This window comes from Silurus aristotelis, assembly GCF_946808225.1.
Source record: "Silurus aristotelis genome assembly, chromosome: 18".
Taxonomy (NCBI): domain Eukaryota; kingdom Metazoa; phylum Chordata; class Actinopteri; order Siluriformes; family Siluridae; genus Silurus; species Silurus aristotelis.
The window spans coordinates 19,273,842-19,292,417 of record NC_139591.1 but is presented as its reverse complement, the minus strand read 5'-3'; the positions used below and the strand labels follow the sequence as shown (position 1 = coordinate 19,292,417).

The 18,576-nt window shown below is 39.6% G+C and overlaps 1 protein-coding gene across 7 annotated transcripts in view; it reads right to left on the bottom strand.

The window, feature by feature from the left end:
- Positions 1-16,525, bottom strand: part of aak1b (AP2 associated kinase 1b) — a 28,906-nt gene extending 12,381 nt beyond the window's left edge. For 5 of the 7 annotated variants that reach the window (XR_014537848.1, XR_014537849.1, XR_014537850.1 and 2 more), the window contains exons 1-16: positions 15,513-16,525; positions 12,089-12,207; positions 11,854-11,962; positions 8,101-8,243; positions 7,836-7,957; positions 7,275-7,356; positions 6,854-6,986; positions 6,099-6,202; positions 5,570-5,658; positions 4,868-5,013; positions 4,630-4,712; positions 4,242-4,529; positions 3,985-4,157; positions 3,430-3,725; positions 2,386-2,466; positions 1,313-1,372 (exon numbers count right to left, since the gene is read on the bottom strand). Coding sequence is in view for 3 of the 7 variants with exons in the window: in XM_083568622.1 (XP_083424748.1) it covers positions 1,313-1,372; positions 2,386-2,466; positions 3,430-3,725; positions 3,985-4,157; positions 4,242-4,529; positions 4,630-4,712; positions 4,868-5,013; positions 5,570-5,658; positions 6,099-6,202; positions 6,854-6,986; positions 7,275-7,356; positions 7,836-7,957; positions 8,101-8,243; positions 11,854-11,962; positions 12,089-12,207; positions 15,513-15,666 (2,182 nt within the window). In the remaining 4 variants the exon portion in view is untranslated. The remainder of the gene's footprint in view (positions 1-1,312; positions 1,373-2,385; positions 2,467-3,429; positions 3,726-3,984; positions 4,158-4,241; positions 4,530-4,629; positions 4,713-4,867; positions 5,014-5,569; positions 5,659-6,098; positions 6,203-6,853; positions 6,987-7,274; positions 7,357-7,835; positions 7,958-8,100; positions 8,244-11,853; positions 11,963-12,088; positions 12,208-15,512) is intronic. The other 2 variants (XR_014537851.1, XM_083568623.1) reach the window with 1 other exon arrangement.
- Positions 16,526-18,576: the final 2,051 nt, after the last annotated feature.

Here is an 18,576-nt window from a genome sequence, read left to right as displayed (position 1 = left end):
GCCAGCAAATTATTGAGAGAAGCACACAAACATGTATTTGAATTCAAGCAATTAACTTAAACGCATCATATACATTACCTATTAAAATACAGTGACAGTTGTTTTTATCGTTATTGGGATACATGCAGGAGAGATGATGTTAGCAGACTGCCAAACCCCCACAGTCAATCATGGAGGGGTCTGCAACCTTGATGTCTCAGAATAGCTGCTCTGATATTTAATAAATTATTCTTCTCTATTGTCTCCATCTGTAAATATTTACCAATAGTTCAAAACTTCTCGCGCTGTATTATCTCCTAATAGCAACTGTTGTTGACTGTGGAGATATTATTCACCGAATGAGGTTCCATTTGCTCTGCTCAGCTTTCTGGTTCTTTTTCATGAAATGGTTCACCTTCAGCTGAGACCTAAATGCTGTGTGCTTCGTTTGGAAATGTCATTCGACATTAATTTTTAGTTGTTTACCAATTTCTTACCACATATCAAACATGTCAGCAGGACAGCATTATGGCACTCAAAGAGAATAAATCTGTCCAAATATATTTAAACAGTTTATATATGAGATTTTTGTATTTATTTTATTTTTAATTTATCCATAGTTCGCTTACGAGAGCCGGGTTCTGGACCTCAATATCAAAACGGAATAAATATAAAACTTTTTTTTAATTAGTATTATTTTGTCAAGGCTTCAGGGAGCCACAGCAATATATATGAACTCACCTGGTTTGTTTATTGTTTTTAATGACATGCCAGCATCGGTGTCTATTTCTATGGGAAGTTCAAGGTGAGGATGATGATATGCTTTAGCAATTTATTTTTGTATTTAGTTTAAATATGGCAGTGTTAGAGTTCAGTGGTTATATTGAGTCCTTCAGTAAGTATTCTAGTATTTTTTTTTAATAAAGAAAAGAAAAAAAAAATTTGTTGATACATTTTAGAATATTCATACATCTGTGCTTTGAGTAAAAAAAGCTGTCTTGTTTTTAAGTCTATTGCAGTCCATTAATTACGTGTTTTATGGTCATGTGTGTTTCACAGTGATGACATGCTGGTAGTTCTTCTCTGTTTAACAGGAAAGTGTGTGAGAGTCTGGAGTGTACAATACTATAGTGTGTATATAAGTATATATAAGGGTCCCATTCTGTTTCCACTTTTTCGATATGTATGACTTTGTTATTGTTTTGATGTCTGATGGTGGAACTTTACCGTCTGTGTTCTAAGCTTTCTTAGCAGCAATGTCTGCCTGCTTAATGCCATACAGTTCTATGTGGGTTTGTATCAAGCAAAAAAGTATGTTGTAATTTTAACTCACCTGGTACTCCGAGTAAATCAGCAGCTGAATCCAGTCCCAGAATATCAGCAGGTCTTTCAGCTGAAAATAAAGAACAAGAGAGAACAAAAATCCACTTCAAATATTTTTCCTTTATCCTAACACCACATACAGAGGTTTAATACAGATTGTGATATTAAATAATGCTGGCACATTATTAGGCTGAATGTAACCACATCAAGAGCCACATGAAGATTATTTGAGGTCAAAATTGAAAGTGCAGTGACGTAAACGCTTTGAACCAAAGCACATCCGTTTACAGTGTGAGATTCTCTAATGTACGTATGCAGGCCTTATGAATCAAGCGCTATCGAATGTCTGTTCTCCAGGCCAGTGCTATCACAAATGTACATTCACATCCTTCCCTGCTGGCAAGCACACACACACACACACACACACACACACACACACACACACACACACACACACACACACACACACACACGCGCACTGCAGCTGTGATAAAAAACCTGAATGAAGGGATGAAAGAAAGCCAGCTTCAAGTCAATCTCTCGCTATAAAAGGATGTATAAGTGCGAGTTCAGCTGTATTTAAAAATGTGTAAATTAACTACAGATCAGTGTATTGCTGACACCTTTTATTTTCCAAAAAATCTGCTGAAGGAAAGTAGTCCAGATTCAGTCTAATACTTGGCAAGCAGACGATCTGCGTCACTGACCAATTGCTCAGTAAAGTGTGTGTGTATGTGTGTGTCAGCTGACAGTATACAGAGTTTCATGTGGGAAACGCATCTATACACTTTCTAAAGCATGCGACGTCTTAGTCATAACTCCATGTGCTATACAACATCTGGAGCAAAACACTGTGATGTAACATCAAAAAAGGTCCAAATGAAATCCAGATCTATCCCTTTACAGCCCTTCCCTGACTGAGATGAAAGATATACAGTACACATGCACAACAAAGTGCTGTTTTTATTTAGTGCACGGTGTGTGAACAGGATATGAAGATAGATTTATTTTTAATAGGAACCATGCGGAACCCAAAGCTGTGTGTGTGTGTGTGTGTGTGTGTGTGTGTGTGTGTGTGTGTACCTGAAGGCTGAGTAATGGGTTCAACAGAGTCCAGTCCAGGGAGAAGTTCCTCTGTGCAAATGCTCGGAGGCTCTGCAGTTTCTATGACATACACACACATCATTTTCAGCTACTTGCACATACAATATAGATGTTCTTTTTAACATCCCATTCCAGTCACCATTTGCTGTTATAATAACCTCCACGCTCCTGAGAAGATGTTCGACTAGATTTTGTAGTGTTGTGGAGATTTGTTTGATCATTTAGACACAATGGTGTTAGTAAAGTCAAATACTGATGTAGGGTGAGGAGCCCTGGGGTGCAGCATTTCATCCTGAAGATGTTTAATAAGGTTGATGTCATAGCTCCATAGGAGGCCATTTAAGATCTTACACGCCAGCCCATGTAAGCTTAAAGGAGCCGCTTTGTGCACAGAGGTTATCTCATGCTGAAACAGGTCTGGGTCTTCAAATTTAAGAGAAGGGAAAATTGAAAGCTACCACATCCAAAGACATCAAAGCCCAAGCTGCATGAAAGCTTGTTGCAGATTTAAAGCTTTGGTTATTAGCATTGTATGTAGCGTAAATAGTATGTCATAAAATGTAGAATAGAATATGTGTCTTTATGTGTCACATATACATTATTTTCTTCGCATATCCGGACTTGTTCGGAAGCTGGGGTCAGAGCACAGGGTCGGCCATGATACAGAACCCCTGGAGCAAAGAGGGTTAAGAGCCTTGCTCAAGGGCCCAAGAATGGCAGCTTGTGTATCTTGGCTGATCCTGAATGTATGTGACACATCTTCGAAAAGGATCCAGTAATATTATTGACTCACTTCATGGAAAATCACAGAATTGTTTTAAAGCCATTTAATTTGGAGCTACAAAATACATTTGGCAGCTCTTTGAATAAATAATGCTGAGATTTATTACAATGAAAACTTGAAAGAAACTCAGAAAAGACAGAGAGCTGCAGTTTATTCTTTAAATTTTTTTACTGAATAACAAGAGAGCAGGGTTTTATTTTTGAGACAGTCGTGATTTTGCACAAAATGGAAGTCGTTACCTTTGGAGAGTTTGGTGAAGTTTTTGTTCAGCAGTTCCTCGGCTGTCAGTTTAGAGAAGTTGTCATCTCCAAAAGGGTTCCAGGATGGCTGCTCCAGGGCATTAAGACTTAAAGCAGCAGTAGTGCTAAGACTTGGAGCAGAAGGTGCGCTTAAGCTCGGGGCAGAAGTGGCAAGACTTTGGGCAGAGGTGGTGACTATACTTGGGACAGAAGTGGCGGCTGCGCACTGCAAGCCAGATTCATACACACTCTGCTGGGAAGACTGTGGAGAGTTGGATGGAGTGGCACTGGCTGACCTGAGAGAGAGATGGATCTCAATCAGCTACGCAAACAGGTACATGAGACTTCGTATTTTTCCAGAAATGGTCCCCGTGGTTACATCTAGCAAACGAAATTTCACAGAGAGTGCACAAGAAACTCGTTTTCTAGCATTAGTTACTGAGCAAGATAGCTATATTTACTACAAGACTTAATTCCGAGTCAACAAAGTGAAAGTAAAAAAGTAACAAACTTGTATGTAAGTAACCATTGTGCTACGTATGAGGGCAGATTTACTTGGATTTGTTGAGGTTTGCCTCAGCGGTAGCAGCCTGTAGCTGTTGCGTTGACTGGCTTGCACACACTCCGACCATCGCGCTGTGTGTGACGTCACTCTGGATGCGTCTATGCCCTGCCTTCTGGGTTTTTGGGGAAGAGGGCGGGGTTTGGGAGAGGCCCATAGTGGAAGGCTAAAGGGGAAATTTGAAAAAGTTGAAGGAATAAGGAAGAGATTCATGAAATGAAACTATTTAAACAAAGATGAAGACAATTACCATTTCCCCAGAAGTGGGTGGGGCAAGGGGTGTGGTAGTGGGCATGGCTTCATGTGGCTGTGCTGCAAGAGGGGGCTGTTTTTGTTGTGGTGGTGGCTGTTGATTTTGTTGTTGTTGCTGTTGTTTACGCTTGGCACTCCGAGCTGGAGCGGTGGGTGGAACCGGACTTGACGGAGGGGGTGTGGCTTTCTGAGAAGCAGGACTTGTTACCCCTAGAGGGGCAGGGCTCGTCACTGGTGGAGTTACACTTCCAGACACTGGTGCTAAGACTGGAATTGGCTGCATGGGCTGTAACACACATCACAGACAAATAACTTGAGTAATGAACTAATTTTGACATAAATGCTGTATAAAGCACACCCCGACTGACACACACACGCACACTGACCTGTTTGTGCTGAGGCTGGTTAGAGGAGTGTGTGATCTGTGACTGAAGTGCTGCAGCGGGCTGCGCTAAATTCACGCTCACAGCTATTGAAAGAGAGAAAAGGTTGGAAACTATAGTTGTGTAAGGCTTCCTATGAGAGATGTTAGTGGTGTGTGTCTGAGATTTGCCTGAAGGCATGCTTGTTGCCTGTGGTTTATGTCTGGTGTGTATTAGAACCGTGTGTTGTGTGTAAATGTACCTGAGTGTATAGGTGTACCTCTCTTGCGTGGAGTCAGTGCAGCAGGTTGGATCTGCAGGACGCCCCCTATTGGCTGAGCCTGAGCAGCTTTGGGCCTCTGACGTGGCGTGATGGACGTCTCAGTGGGGGGAACGGGATCTGTGAGCCTAAGACACAGCAAAGGCTGTTTGCTCAAAATTAAAGGAACATCATCTCAATAAGTCAAATATTTAAAATATTCTTACTGTAGAAACCAAGTCAAGTGCAAATCCTCTTTTCACTCATTTAATAACAATATAAAAAAAAAAAACATCACCATAAGTCAATCAACACACTAATAAAGAAATACAGATTAGTCTATGAAACTAAACTTTCTTTTCGGCTTCTCCCGTTAGGGGTCGCCACAGCGGATCCTCCGCACGTTTGATTTGGCACATGTTTTACGCTGGATGCCCTTCCTAACGCAACCCTCCCCAATTTATCCGGGCTTGGGACCGGCACTAAGAGTGGCTGGGGATGGTTCCCTGACCGGGAATCGAACCCGGGTCGCAGCGGTGGGAGCGCTGCATCTTAACCACTAGACCACCAGGGGACCTAGATTAGTCTATGAAACTGAAAGTCATTAAAAGAGCGTCCTCTAGAGGCTAATCCATGACACCATTTGCTATTTGTTTTTATATGTGAGACTTTTTGCGCAGCACGTGTGTGTAAAAGTGTGTGTACCTGGCCTTCATCTGTGTTTGGCTCTTCTTTGCTGCTGCTGCTTCGCTTGCTCTTATTGGCTCAGGAAGCTTAGTGGGGATTGGTGAATTCTGAGAAAGGACATAAACAGCATAGATATAAGTTCTTTGCACATTTGCAGTCCTTTAAGGACAGATACAAATCCGAGAAGAGAGTAACAACAGAGCACCAGCCACAAGCTGATTCTAACGCATTTCTCCATTCACTCCTCATTTCTGCAGGTTGCTTTTACTTTTTGTTTTGTTTTTTAATGCAACTTGTATTTTTTTAACATTCCAGATTAAAGTATTAAACTTCCCTAATATCTTGTATACCAATTGAATACTAGGAAAATCAAATTCCAACTGCTGATAAACTGGGTACAACTGGAGAGAGGCACTCCTTTATACTTTCTCCATCTTCTTTCTTTCTTTATCTTTGAAATGTTAATTATTTATAATTAATAAAATATTAACAGTACAGAAGAAAGACAGACAGAGAGAGAGAGGATGAGAGAGACAGACAGACTGACCTGTGTGTTTTGGACAGGACATTCGCGCCGAGCAAGTCGGAAAGCAAAATGAGACACCTGATAAATATCGGGACGTTTATCCGGATCCGGCTCCAGCATGTAGCCTGATCCAGACCCATACACCAGCAGATAGTGGAGGGAAAAAAGGAAGCCCATCAGGTGGTATAGAAAGAAGTAGTGGCACCCACAACCATAGCAGAGACACTGTGTTAGCACTTTTATCACCTTGTTATTATAGAAAAAGTGTGTTAAAGGGAATGTGTGCATCATTAAGAATGAAATTTACACCTATATCACGACACCAAAAACACGAATAGCAACTGACCTTAACCAAGCCCTAAATTTATTGTTTTCAAGCCAAGTATCATTAAAATTGTACTTCCCCAAAGCTGAAAAATTGGTACAATCTAAGAGAGATTCGTGCTAATAACAAAAAGCTGATTGGCTGTTGTATGTTGGTCTCATTTGTATTCATAATACAGCAAATTATATTTGGATTAGCGAAAGAAAGAACTACAACACCAAGGAAACAACAACAACAAAAAGGGAGCATTTCAGTGAGCATTAGCGGTAGCACCACATACACATCGGAAAATTAAGACCTGTTTAAAAAATGTTAAGACCTAGAACAGCGAATATAAGGCTATTTAAAGCCTAAAATTATTTTTTTAAAAACCCTGCATTAACCGAGCAAAAATATAAAGGGTACATTCCCGCATCCCTGTGGACCTCGCAGTGTGAATGGAGACACTCACGGATCAGACAGTGCATCTCGTACGAGTAACGGGAGTTATCCGGAATGGTAAAGCTCCCGTCACATATGGCCACCTGACTCTCTCCGAAGGGCAGTGAGAAAAAACACAGTTTATACAGCAAGCAGCCCAGAGCCTGCATCACACACACACACACACACACACACACACACACACACACACACACACACACACACACACACAAAAAAACAGAAAAACACATCATCAATCGCAGATAAATTAACATATAAGTTTATATTTATGCTGGAATGAATATATGTAATCTGGTGTGTGTGTGTGTGTGAGAGAGAGAGTGTGTTTGTGTGTGTGAGAGAGAGAGAGAGAGAGAGAGAGAGAGAGAGAGAGAGAGAGAGAGAGAGAGAGAGAGAGAGAGAGAGAGAGAGAGAGAGAAAGATATACTGACCCAGATGTCTGCTTTGGTGGTGATAAGTTTACCGTTATACATGTTTACCATCTCAGGGGCTCGGTATGAGAGAGTGGTGTACCTACACACACACACACACACACACACACACACACACACACACACACACACACACACACACACACACACCTACTTAGTTCACAGCTTAGCATTACACTTTTCTGTGTAAGGTTTTCCAGGCATCGAATGGAGAAAGAGGAAGATGGAAGACATGACAGAACTAACATTGAAGAAAAGAGAAGTGGAGGAAGTGATATTCAAAAAAAGACAAAAGTATGGAGAGGATTTGGAAGAAAAAGGGGGGAGAAAGACATGGAAGAAATTTAGAGGCATGTTAAAACAGACCGGGAAAGATGGTGAGGAAGAAATAAGGAATAAAAAAAAAAAAAAAGTTTAAGAAGACTTGAGAATAAAGAGAGAAATGCAAAAGGGAAGAAGAGGAGGGCCAGGTGGAGGAAGAGAGGTGAGAAAGCGGAGGAAAAATATGAAAGGATCATTTGCGATGATGATAAGAGAGGTAAAAAGGAGAGATGATCATACTTTTTGATCTCTTCTTCTACAACAGTCACTCCATCACTCTGTGGGTTTTGGAACTTTTTGGTGGCGCTGCCGAAGTCACACAGTACATAATGACCATGATCATGTAACAGGATATTCTCCACCTGAAACACACACACACACACAAACACACACACACACGTGTCTTTGTTGGAATATAGTGTTTCGTAGTGACGTAATTGTATGGGCATGTGTGTGTGTGTGTGTGTGTGTGTGTGTGTGTGGGGTGGGGTGGCTTTGTATGTACCTTCAGGTCCCGGTGGATGATGGGAGTTTTACATTGGTGCAGTTGAGCTACAGCCTCACAGGTATCACAGAAAATCTGCAGCACTTCGGTCTCTGTGAATCCTGTCTGTAGACGCTGGTTCATTAGATTCACCACCTGACCTCCTAAACACACACACACACACACACACACACACACACACACACACACACACACACGTTTGCCACGGTGTGCCACGGTTGCTGTTCTAGTCTGGTTATAAATACATTTTAAAAAAGGGAGACACTGACAAGATGCAGACGAGTTCAAAAGCCCACATGGCCTCAGGAATTCTACTGATGGAAAAATCGTCAGACACGTTTCTAAACCCAGACAAAATAAAAACATAGAATTGCTTTCATCTACATCTTTTTTTCTGTAACGTCTGTTGATTTTTAAATTAAAGGAAAGCTTCTGGAAGGTCAGACAATCAGACAAACATGAGCGAGCAAAAATGCATCAGAAATGCCAGAGTTGATACCATTGGCACAACATTTTATACCCAAAACATGTACATAAACACACTATATGGACAAAAGTGTTGGGACACCTAATTTGGTTGTTCCCCAAATGGCTTCCACAAAGTAACAGGATGTTTCTGGATGCGCAGACATTAAACTTTCCCTTTACTTGAACTAGGAGACCCAAACCTGTTCCAGCATGACAATGCCCCTGTGCACAAATCCAGCTCCGTGAAGATATGTTTGACATGGGTTGGAGTGAAAGGTCTGCTGCTATAGAGCTCTGACCTCAATCCTATTAAACTCCTTATAGATAAATTGGAACCCTGACTGCACCCCAGGGCTCCTCACCTCACCTACATCAGTACCTGACTTTACTAACACCCTTATGGCTAAATGAATCTCCACAAGCACACTCTTAAATCTAGTGAAACATCTTTCTGGAAGAGTAGAGATTATAATAACAGCAAATGAGGACTACAATTGGAATGGAATGCTCTTCAGGTCAGGTGTCCACAAATTTTTGTCCATGTAGCGTAGAGGTAGACTGATAGTGAATTTACCGAGAACGATAACTAGGTTATTTAAAAAACAGTACTGAATCATAGAAATGTGCTATAGAAAATAAATATGAATTTTAAATTATAATTATATTATATATATATATATATATATATATATATATATATATATATATATATATATATATATATATATATATATATATATATATATATAAATAATTTAATAAATGATAAATAATTTATATAATATAGCACGCTTTATGCAGCCACAGTCTCATGTGCAAAAACAAACAGCGCGTGGCACCAAGGATCCGCCTCTAGAGGCCGCTCTTGCGGACCGCAAAGTGGAAAAACTATCGTTATGGAGTTTTGTCAATAGCTGATATTTCTAGAAATCAACTAACGGTCCTGAATAATCGGTTTTGCCGGATTTGTCGAGCTCTAGTGTACATAGCCACATTAAAAGGAACACCTGTACACTTTTCTACTTTTGCAATTATTCAATGAGACACTGATGTGTCAGGAGCAAACGCATAAAAAAAAGTGAATTTGACCGTGGCGTGTTTTTCTGTACCAGTTGCACTAGTTTGAGCACCTCAGAAGCTACAGAAAAGTCTTTCACGTTTATACAGAATGAAATAAAAAAAACAAAAAACAACCAATAAGTGGGAGTTCTATGGTTAGAAATGCCATGTTGATGAGAGAGAAGAGAAAAAAAAGTATTGCCTGATTGTTTCAAGCTGGCAGGAAAGCTACGGAGACTCAAATAAACCGACCCTAGTAGGCAGAAAAGCATCTCAGAATGCACTAGCACATTAATACAACAGCATTAGAACACACTAATTTCCACTCCTTTCAGCCAAACATAGGAATCAGACGCTCACTCTAACAGGACAGCTAAATATCACATGCTCTTTGGATGTGTGTGCAGAAGTTTACATTTTAAAAGCAAGTCAATAGAAAGACATGGGAGAAACAATACAGTGTCTGAGGAATGACTGCCTCCATGTGGCTTATTTGTAAAACTACAAAACATAAAATATAAATACATATACAAATATTATTATTATTATTATTATTATTATTATTATTATTATTATTATGTGCCAGCGGACACATGCCGATTCGCAAATGGATGACAGAGCCAGACGCTCTCTGTTTCAGTGTCTGGCGACGAGGATAAAAAGGAGAGAGACAAAGGCTAAAATTGGGTTTTAAATCACCAAACTCCGACATGGAGACAACTGAAATCTGTCTGACCGCTGAGTAAGTAAAGCATCTCAGAAGGCAGGACATGCATACATCTTGGCAGCATCCCAACATATTATGTTATTTTAAATATAAACATATTAGATCAATGAAAATTAAATTACCACGCAAAAAATTTTAACATTTTAAAAATTTTTTGTATCACTATTGTCACCATAACATTGAAAAATCTAAAGTCGAATCATCGAATCTTGGGGACTACCTGTAATATTATACCTTATTATAAAATACCTGTATTATTACACATATACACACACACACACACACACACACACACACACACACACACACACACACACACACACACACACACACACACACACACATATATATATATAAAAATCTCAAAAACCACTGAATGGATTGCAATGAAATTTGGAACATACCTTCCTCTTGGGTCTTAGGTGCTCACTAAGAAAAAAATTCGCCCTGGATCGCGAATTTCTCTGAAACGCAATTTCTCACGCATTGTAAATTCTTTGAAATAACATTACGGATCCTAATGAAACTTAGTACATTGTTTCTTATTACATGTTAGATGTTTATTTTCAAAGTAGTTTGCCCTGTATCGGTATTACAAAGGGGTAGTACGTTATTTGTTGACGTTAGGTTCTGATCTCTGATCATCCAGTCCTGCTCAGTGCTTACTGCTTATTGCCATATTGTTTAGCGTTCTGCCTTCCGTAGCGAAGCACGGGTACTTTCAGCTAGTATATATATATATATATATATATATATATATATATATATATATATATATACACACACACACACATATACACACACACACACTATATTAATGTGCAAAGTGTCACTTTTTTCGGACTAAGTATTACTCCACTGGAAGAGCATAAGGCATCTCACAGAGGTGGGAATGCCAATGAATCAGTGAAGTAAACAATCAGCACAAAAAAGCCCCACACAAAATTAACCTTCCGAAAACAACCAGCACAAAAAACACACAGCTGCTGAGTGTGAATGCCTTCCAGTCGAGTCTGCTACACTGACATCATGTCACCTCCTACACTCAGCCCCCGGCATTAGCATATCGTGCAAAAGAAATAAGATCCGATTACAATTTGCACTGATTTGCAGACGTCCCAGAGTTGTAGCACAGCAGAAATGCAGCGTTCTGGATTAAAAGGAACAGCAGCACTGTGAATCTAATAATGATTCAGAAAATGTGTGGAATTAGTAAATCCTCTATCTAATCCTCTCCTTGCTCTCTCTATCCTCATGTGGTTTCTCTAAACACTTTGTGATGGTCTGTTTTTTTATTTTTCGTTTTTTTCCCCACTGTGGTTAATGAATGAACGATATTTATGAGCAATTTTTGACCAAAATATTTAGACAAATTAACAGACTTTGTGCTGATTTTGGCTCAAACTGAAGTAAAAGTATCCTAATTGCCTCAGAAATCTCTGAGATCAGGACGTAAAACTGGGTTGGACTGAAACCATTCTTTGCCTGAGCTTGCTTACCTTTACACACGTCCATGAGGATAAGAACCTCCCACACGTCACCGCCTCCTACAGCCGTCACGCTCGAGTCCACATAGCCAACGATGTTCTTATGGCCTGAGAGATCCCTCTGAATGAGCGTGCAAACACACACACACACATACACCCACACACACACACCTTGTAGTCACCTGAATCTTTTAAGTTAACATTACCACATATGCTAAGACCTGCAACGTTAAGAAAATACACTCACCATAATCTGAATTTCTCGGCGACACACCTGAAGGTCGTGTTCGTTGTTCACATACATTCTCTTCAGAGCACATCGTACACCCTGATTGGTCCGTACCAAAAACACGATGGCAAAACCACCTTTAAAGTACAAAAAAACAATAAATATGTCTCACACTTCTTTCTTCACAAAGTGTACTGGTAGCGCTCCATTCCATCAGAGTCACATGTCTTCAGTAAGGCAGTGAGACTGTGGAATCAGAAACCCACATGTCGATGAGACCACTTTTACATTAATGACATCTGGTAGATACCCATACACAGGGCGACTTACAATTATCTTATTTATACAAGGGATAAAGGCGTTGCTCTCCCACCCAGGAGTGGCACCTAGAATTTAACCACCTCGCTACAACTTCCCAAACTGCTAATTATTGTGTAGGTTGTCATGAAGTGCAGCTTTTCTGCAGGAAACCCATGTTGTGGAACTGTATCAAAGCCCTGCATTTGAGCTTGCAGTCTTCAGGCCACTGTCACAAAACCATCATCAAGCTTCCATGGCCTGTTATTTAAACAATGTTATGTAGTTGAACAGCACCACCATGTGGATGACCAGAAAAGCTCAGGTGACAGATAAGTGAATACACAATCACAAATACATCATAACCTGAAAGACAAACACCACAAAAATGGCATGTTGAGGTTTGAGTCCCATCCAATCAATCACATTAATAATTTTTGTGCTTTTGCATCCCCCCCCCAAAATATTTACCCCTATTTTCACCCTAATTTGGTCTTCCACCAACCAGCTAATCCTCATCAAATGTTGACTACCAACCTGCAAAACACAAAGACCTGACTTTAGGCCAAACGATGCTCAGTTTTACTTCTTTGACATCCTGCAATGGATGACTGTGGTGTCATCTGGATCCAAACTTTCCATTCTTCCATTCACCAGTTCCAGGGCAAACATCTGCAGCGCTACGTCTGCACATTTCTATTAAAACACCCCCAGGTTTTATATAAATATTCTTTGTTAGATGACATGCTGGCTTCAAGATGTGAAACCAAAAAAAGCTAAAAACACAGAACATAAAAATAGATATAAAATATAGGCAAGAACCAGTGGATCCAGGGATTTTGAGGAGGCTCTTAGGACAGGTAAAGAAAACGAATATGTTCTGCTCATGTGACTTTCTGATGTTAAAAAAACACGAACTGCAATGTACATCATATAAATGGGGTTATGATGATTACACATACATTGAGAACACACTGTAATGTACACTCAACCTGAAGAGTGATCGAGTTGGAAATGTATATTTCAATACAGTCAGGTGACCTTAAATAACCTTTCATCATATAGGACCTAAACTCCATCTACTAGTATAATGCACAATACCTCCATACGTTGCATATTTTATACAACGATAATAACGTTGACTATTAAAGAGCCCGTGTGTGAAATCTGCTCAGGTGTATATAATGTTCTAATCAATAATAAGAAGAAGAATTACCTGTCCAGACTCCCACATTGAATGAATTCGTATTGTAATCATGATCAAACAATAAGCGGGTGAGAATTGGGTGAATTGTGGATCACCACAAACCACAATTAAACAATTCAATTTCATTGAAGAATGGGAGAGTGCAAGGAAAATACAACCAACCGAAATTATCTATAGAAACAGTGCTCTGACTCTCTTATTCTCCAGACCTACAATATATATAACATAATAAGAGCTAGCATAATAGTGCGCATCTGACGTCAGAATGAAGACTGTTCCGAGACCATTTTAAAGTGTATTTCATGTCACATGACAATCGCTAGGAGATTAGTATCATGGACAATGAAAGCTGAAATGGTTATTATGGTTCTAGCAGCTGTATGACTAATAAACTGCACACGTAGAAAAAAAAAAAGAGTTTGATTTTGATCTTAATAAATAAAAGACTAAATCTATAACTATCATTTTCAATTTACACAGACTGTGATGTTAATATGAGACCCTGAGTTATAACTACAACCATGAGAAACAGATTTTGTAAACATGTAAAAAGATGTCATCATGCTGTGATTATTTATGGCATCCTTTAAGCAAAAGATTTGCCTTGATTTCAAAGAGTTCAATGTTTCTTGCATGCATAAGAAACTGAAACGATCATCAACTATTTATGTTGTTATTTTTTGTTTTGTTTTTTTTTTTACATTGAGGAGACGCACTTGAATGTATTTCAAAGATCAAGATTTCTACAATGAACAGCATCAGTTAAGGTTGCAAAGAGGCAGCACATATTCGTTACAGATCCAGAAAGTTTCCATGGGAATTCTTTTTAATATTCCAAGTTGGAAACTTACTAGGAAATTATGGGAATTCATTAAGAAATATGGGGACATGTATATAAACTGTATCATATACAAACATAAATATAAACATGGGTCATAAGCTGGCATGCCACAAACTATTACAGATTGTACAAATTGTCAGTATAATTTTGTTGCACAATCGCTTATACACAGCACAAGGAAGTTTTAAGCGTAAATGTATGTAAAATTTATGTAATTTACGTGAATATACCCCAAGATGGACATTTTTTGACATCATTTTGTGTGCAGGATTCCAAAAAAACATCCGTGTTATGGGATCTGCCGAGAAGAAATTCAGCTGAAATTGTATTAAATCTGTATTAAAGTCTTAATCAGGATCATTTTTTTTCAACGACATTCAAGTTCTCTGTTATAGGCTAACCTGCAATTTATAAATTCCCAGTTTATTCCAATATCATTCCCATTAATTTCTATGAAAACTTTCCAGCCTTGAAATTTTCCTGGAATTTTGCAACCCTAGTGTTAAACAGCAGTAAACCCCCGTTACTCAGTAAACCCTGACTCCAGTGTACTGAATGTCTTTCACAACAAACTGCTGTGGATGAATTTTCTATAACAGCAGCTCTGACTGTAGTGGCAGCTCCATATTACAGGTTTGCATCAATGACTCATTGTCATATGGTATCATTTCCCAAGTAACAGCAAATTCCCTGGGATTTTTTTTTAAAGCACGATGCCTCATCACTATGATGAAATATTCTGTAAGGAGGTTATACGAGTATAAAATTATATTTATACGGTGTTTCGGGTGACACTGATTCACATCGGTGTCAGAAGTCATCAGTCATGGGAACTTCTTCAGGACTGAGGAGTTTGCACTTTGCGATTTGTCTATAATTTGCAAAAGAGTAAAGAGCTTTTACAGCTGCTGTAATGTAATCGCAATATTAATGTTCAGTCAAAAACATCACTTTCATTGTTCAAGTCACTGCTGCTTAAAAACAATAAAAACCTTCTGTGTTCTTGATCCATTTACATTTTGTGTAGATTTTGCTCCTAAACTGAAACCTGCTATGTGAGGTCATAAATCAGACATTAGATGATAGATGATCCTGACCTTCAGCGAGGGTTTCCTCCACAGTGACCTGGTGATGTCCAATGGTGAAGGTCCGGCCGATAAAGTTCCCACCGACTCCGCTTGATCCTCCTCCACCTCCAGAGCCGGGCCCAACACTAACCAGCTCCCTTCGAGAGTCAAAGAACTTCTTCATGATGAGGTCCTTGACTTGCCTCTTCACAGATTAACAAAAATTAAAAATAAAGGGTTCCAGTAGAACAGAATCAGAGATGTGTCAGGAATCAGAAGCCTCTTAGTGTGACTCAGACGCTGCCTCAGATGCACAGGAAGACATTGTGTTTCCAGTGTGATATAATCTTATAGAAGATCCTGCACTAGACACCATTTACGGTTCTTCAACATCTGTTTCCAGTTTGCTCTCGTGCTAGCTAGGTCTAGCTTTACAAAGCAGACATAAGAATTGTCCCCTGACACTCAGAAAAAACTCAATGGGAAACAAGAACACATCTTTTCCTAACTTAAAACCATTGCTGTTAGATGGAGCCAGAGACCTGGACGTGTTTTCGTGCCTATTTCAGCTCGACACCGATGTCGGTCATTCAGCAAGCTAATGCTAACGCTGCTGGATGTCTGACGGATGACAGGCTGCACTTAGCCAGTTAGCAAGGCGACAGGAGACACAGCGTGCACCATATCACGGCGCAATACCACCACGCATCACTAACAATATTTCATTCACGACATGCAACAATATTCACACTGGCTAATCCCAAATCCTGCTATGCTAAACCGCTATATATACACACACACGGAACTACACGTTTTAGCTTAGCCTGCAAAAACATAGCAAAAACAATATATATGTGCGGCGCCGACAATTTCCATCGACAGACGCGATATTTTTACGCTACACTTTCATTTTTCCTCCTCTATACGATAAAGGCATTTCATTTCATTTCTGTTGGAGGAGAGAAGCACTAATGTCGCAAACCTAGCGACAAAATCTCAACTGTCAGTACGCAATCCTCGTACGCATGCGCAGTGGCAATCGGGTCGCCGGGACGCCGTAGTCGACGTGGGGTATGTGGGGGGCGGGTGAGTAAAGGGGAGGACTTGTACACATGCGCAGTATCACCGCGCGCCCTCAATCTGCTAACCGGAAGTTTTCGTACATTTAAATGTATATTTTGGGACATTTATATACACTTTTAAAAAACAAACGGCAAAAGAATGATGGTTTTATTTTCGTGTGTGCTTATATTTAGCAAGCACAATAAAGGTTTTGGATGTTTTTTGGAGGTTAAAGGTTAAACATCTTTACCAGATGTTGGTAACAACTCATGCAATCCACACATGTCTATAAATTAAGTCGTGTAATAATGTGAAATGACACTGGAAAAAAAGGATTGAACATGCTTACTGAAATTTATTTAATACTTCGTACAAAAGCCTTTGTTGGTAATGACAGCTTCAAGACGCCTCAGGATTCACACAAACATTCTTTAAATCTTGAAGGTTCCATAGGCCTCTTCTATGAACTCTGATCTTCAGTTCTTTCCATAGATTTTTAATTGGCTGGGCTATTCTAGCAGCTTGATTTTATTTCTCTGAAAACAATTGAGTTTTCTTGGCTGTGTGTTTGGGATCATTGTTTATGGTGAATTAATGTTCTTTTTACTTCTGGAGTATAGCTCCAACAGTGCTCACTGGGACATTCTGAAGTTTAGAAATCCTTCTTTAACTAATCAGTATGTTTTGCAACATTAAGGTTGCGAAGGTCTTGAGAGAGCTGTTTGCTTTCACCCATCATAATATGCTTCACATGTGAAGCATTATATATGCTTACACCTTGGTAATGGGACACCTTTATATAGTTGTTATTGAACCAGCGAATATTAATTTGCACTGACAAGAGGCAGGATTGCGTTCTAATTACTGATTGATTTCAGCTGGTGTCTTGTCTTTCCGTTTTTTCACCTCCCTTTCTTCTTGTTCATTACTTTTTTCCTGTCATTTCACATTATATCTTCAACTATGAAGAAAACAGCCAAAAGTAGCTTTACCTAATGACAAAATAGATAGTAATTCTCACCTTTTTTTTTCTTCAAAGGACAGCACTGAATTCATTCAGCACAGATTCTTTCTTGTGATAATGACTATAATAAAGTGCTTTCTTTTTCAGATTACCTGATATAGACTATATATGTTGTTTTCATCATCATTTCATCTTCTCCCGCTTATCCATAATTCGGGTCGCGGGGGATTCCCCAGACACTTCTCCGTGTCCAGGAATTGGGCTGTCAAGACCCCCGCCTTCTACTGCTGCCCAATCCTCTCAGCACCGGTCCCTTACGGTCCCTCCTGCAGGTGGTGAGCTCACAGGAAGGCGGCCCCACGTCGCTCCTACGTCACGGTCCTTGGTTTATTTTTCTCGTAAGGGTCCCCTGGAGCATAGAGGGTTAAGGGCCTTGCTCAAGGGCGGCAGCTTGGCGATACCAGGGCTTGAACCCCCGACCTTCCGATCAGTAACCCAGCACCTTAACCGCTGGAGCCACCACTCCCATTCATATATATGTTGTATGAATGACAATTATGTTTGGTTAAATTTCTGGGCTATTGATTGCCAAAAGAGATTAAACGAAGTAAACAACCAAGTTTCCGTTTATATTCGCAGTAGTCCTGTTCTGACCCTGGGCTCTGATCCCAACTTTTACCCAAACTGCAACAAAAGCTTTGCATGGGTTTGCAAGAACAGCCGTTTCTAAAATGGCATGTACATAGTTTGTACATAGGCATGTAAATAGGTTTTATTAAATTGCAAAGCAGGATTTTTTTTTATTATTTATCCACTACCTTATTTTAATATAATCATTAATTTTCAATCTTTATCCAAGTAGCTGTTTAAAATGTAGAAAATACCTGAAGTCTGTCTGGCAGATGATTCCTGAAACTCTACTGATATTATAGATAAATCTGATTTTTTAAATCCCCTTCCCCTTTTTTTTTTGACCACCTCGCTGTCTCCTTCCTTTATGAATATCTCATACAGTACAGAAAGGCCTGGCTGTCTAACATAAATCATAAGCCACTGAGAACTTTTGCT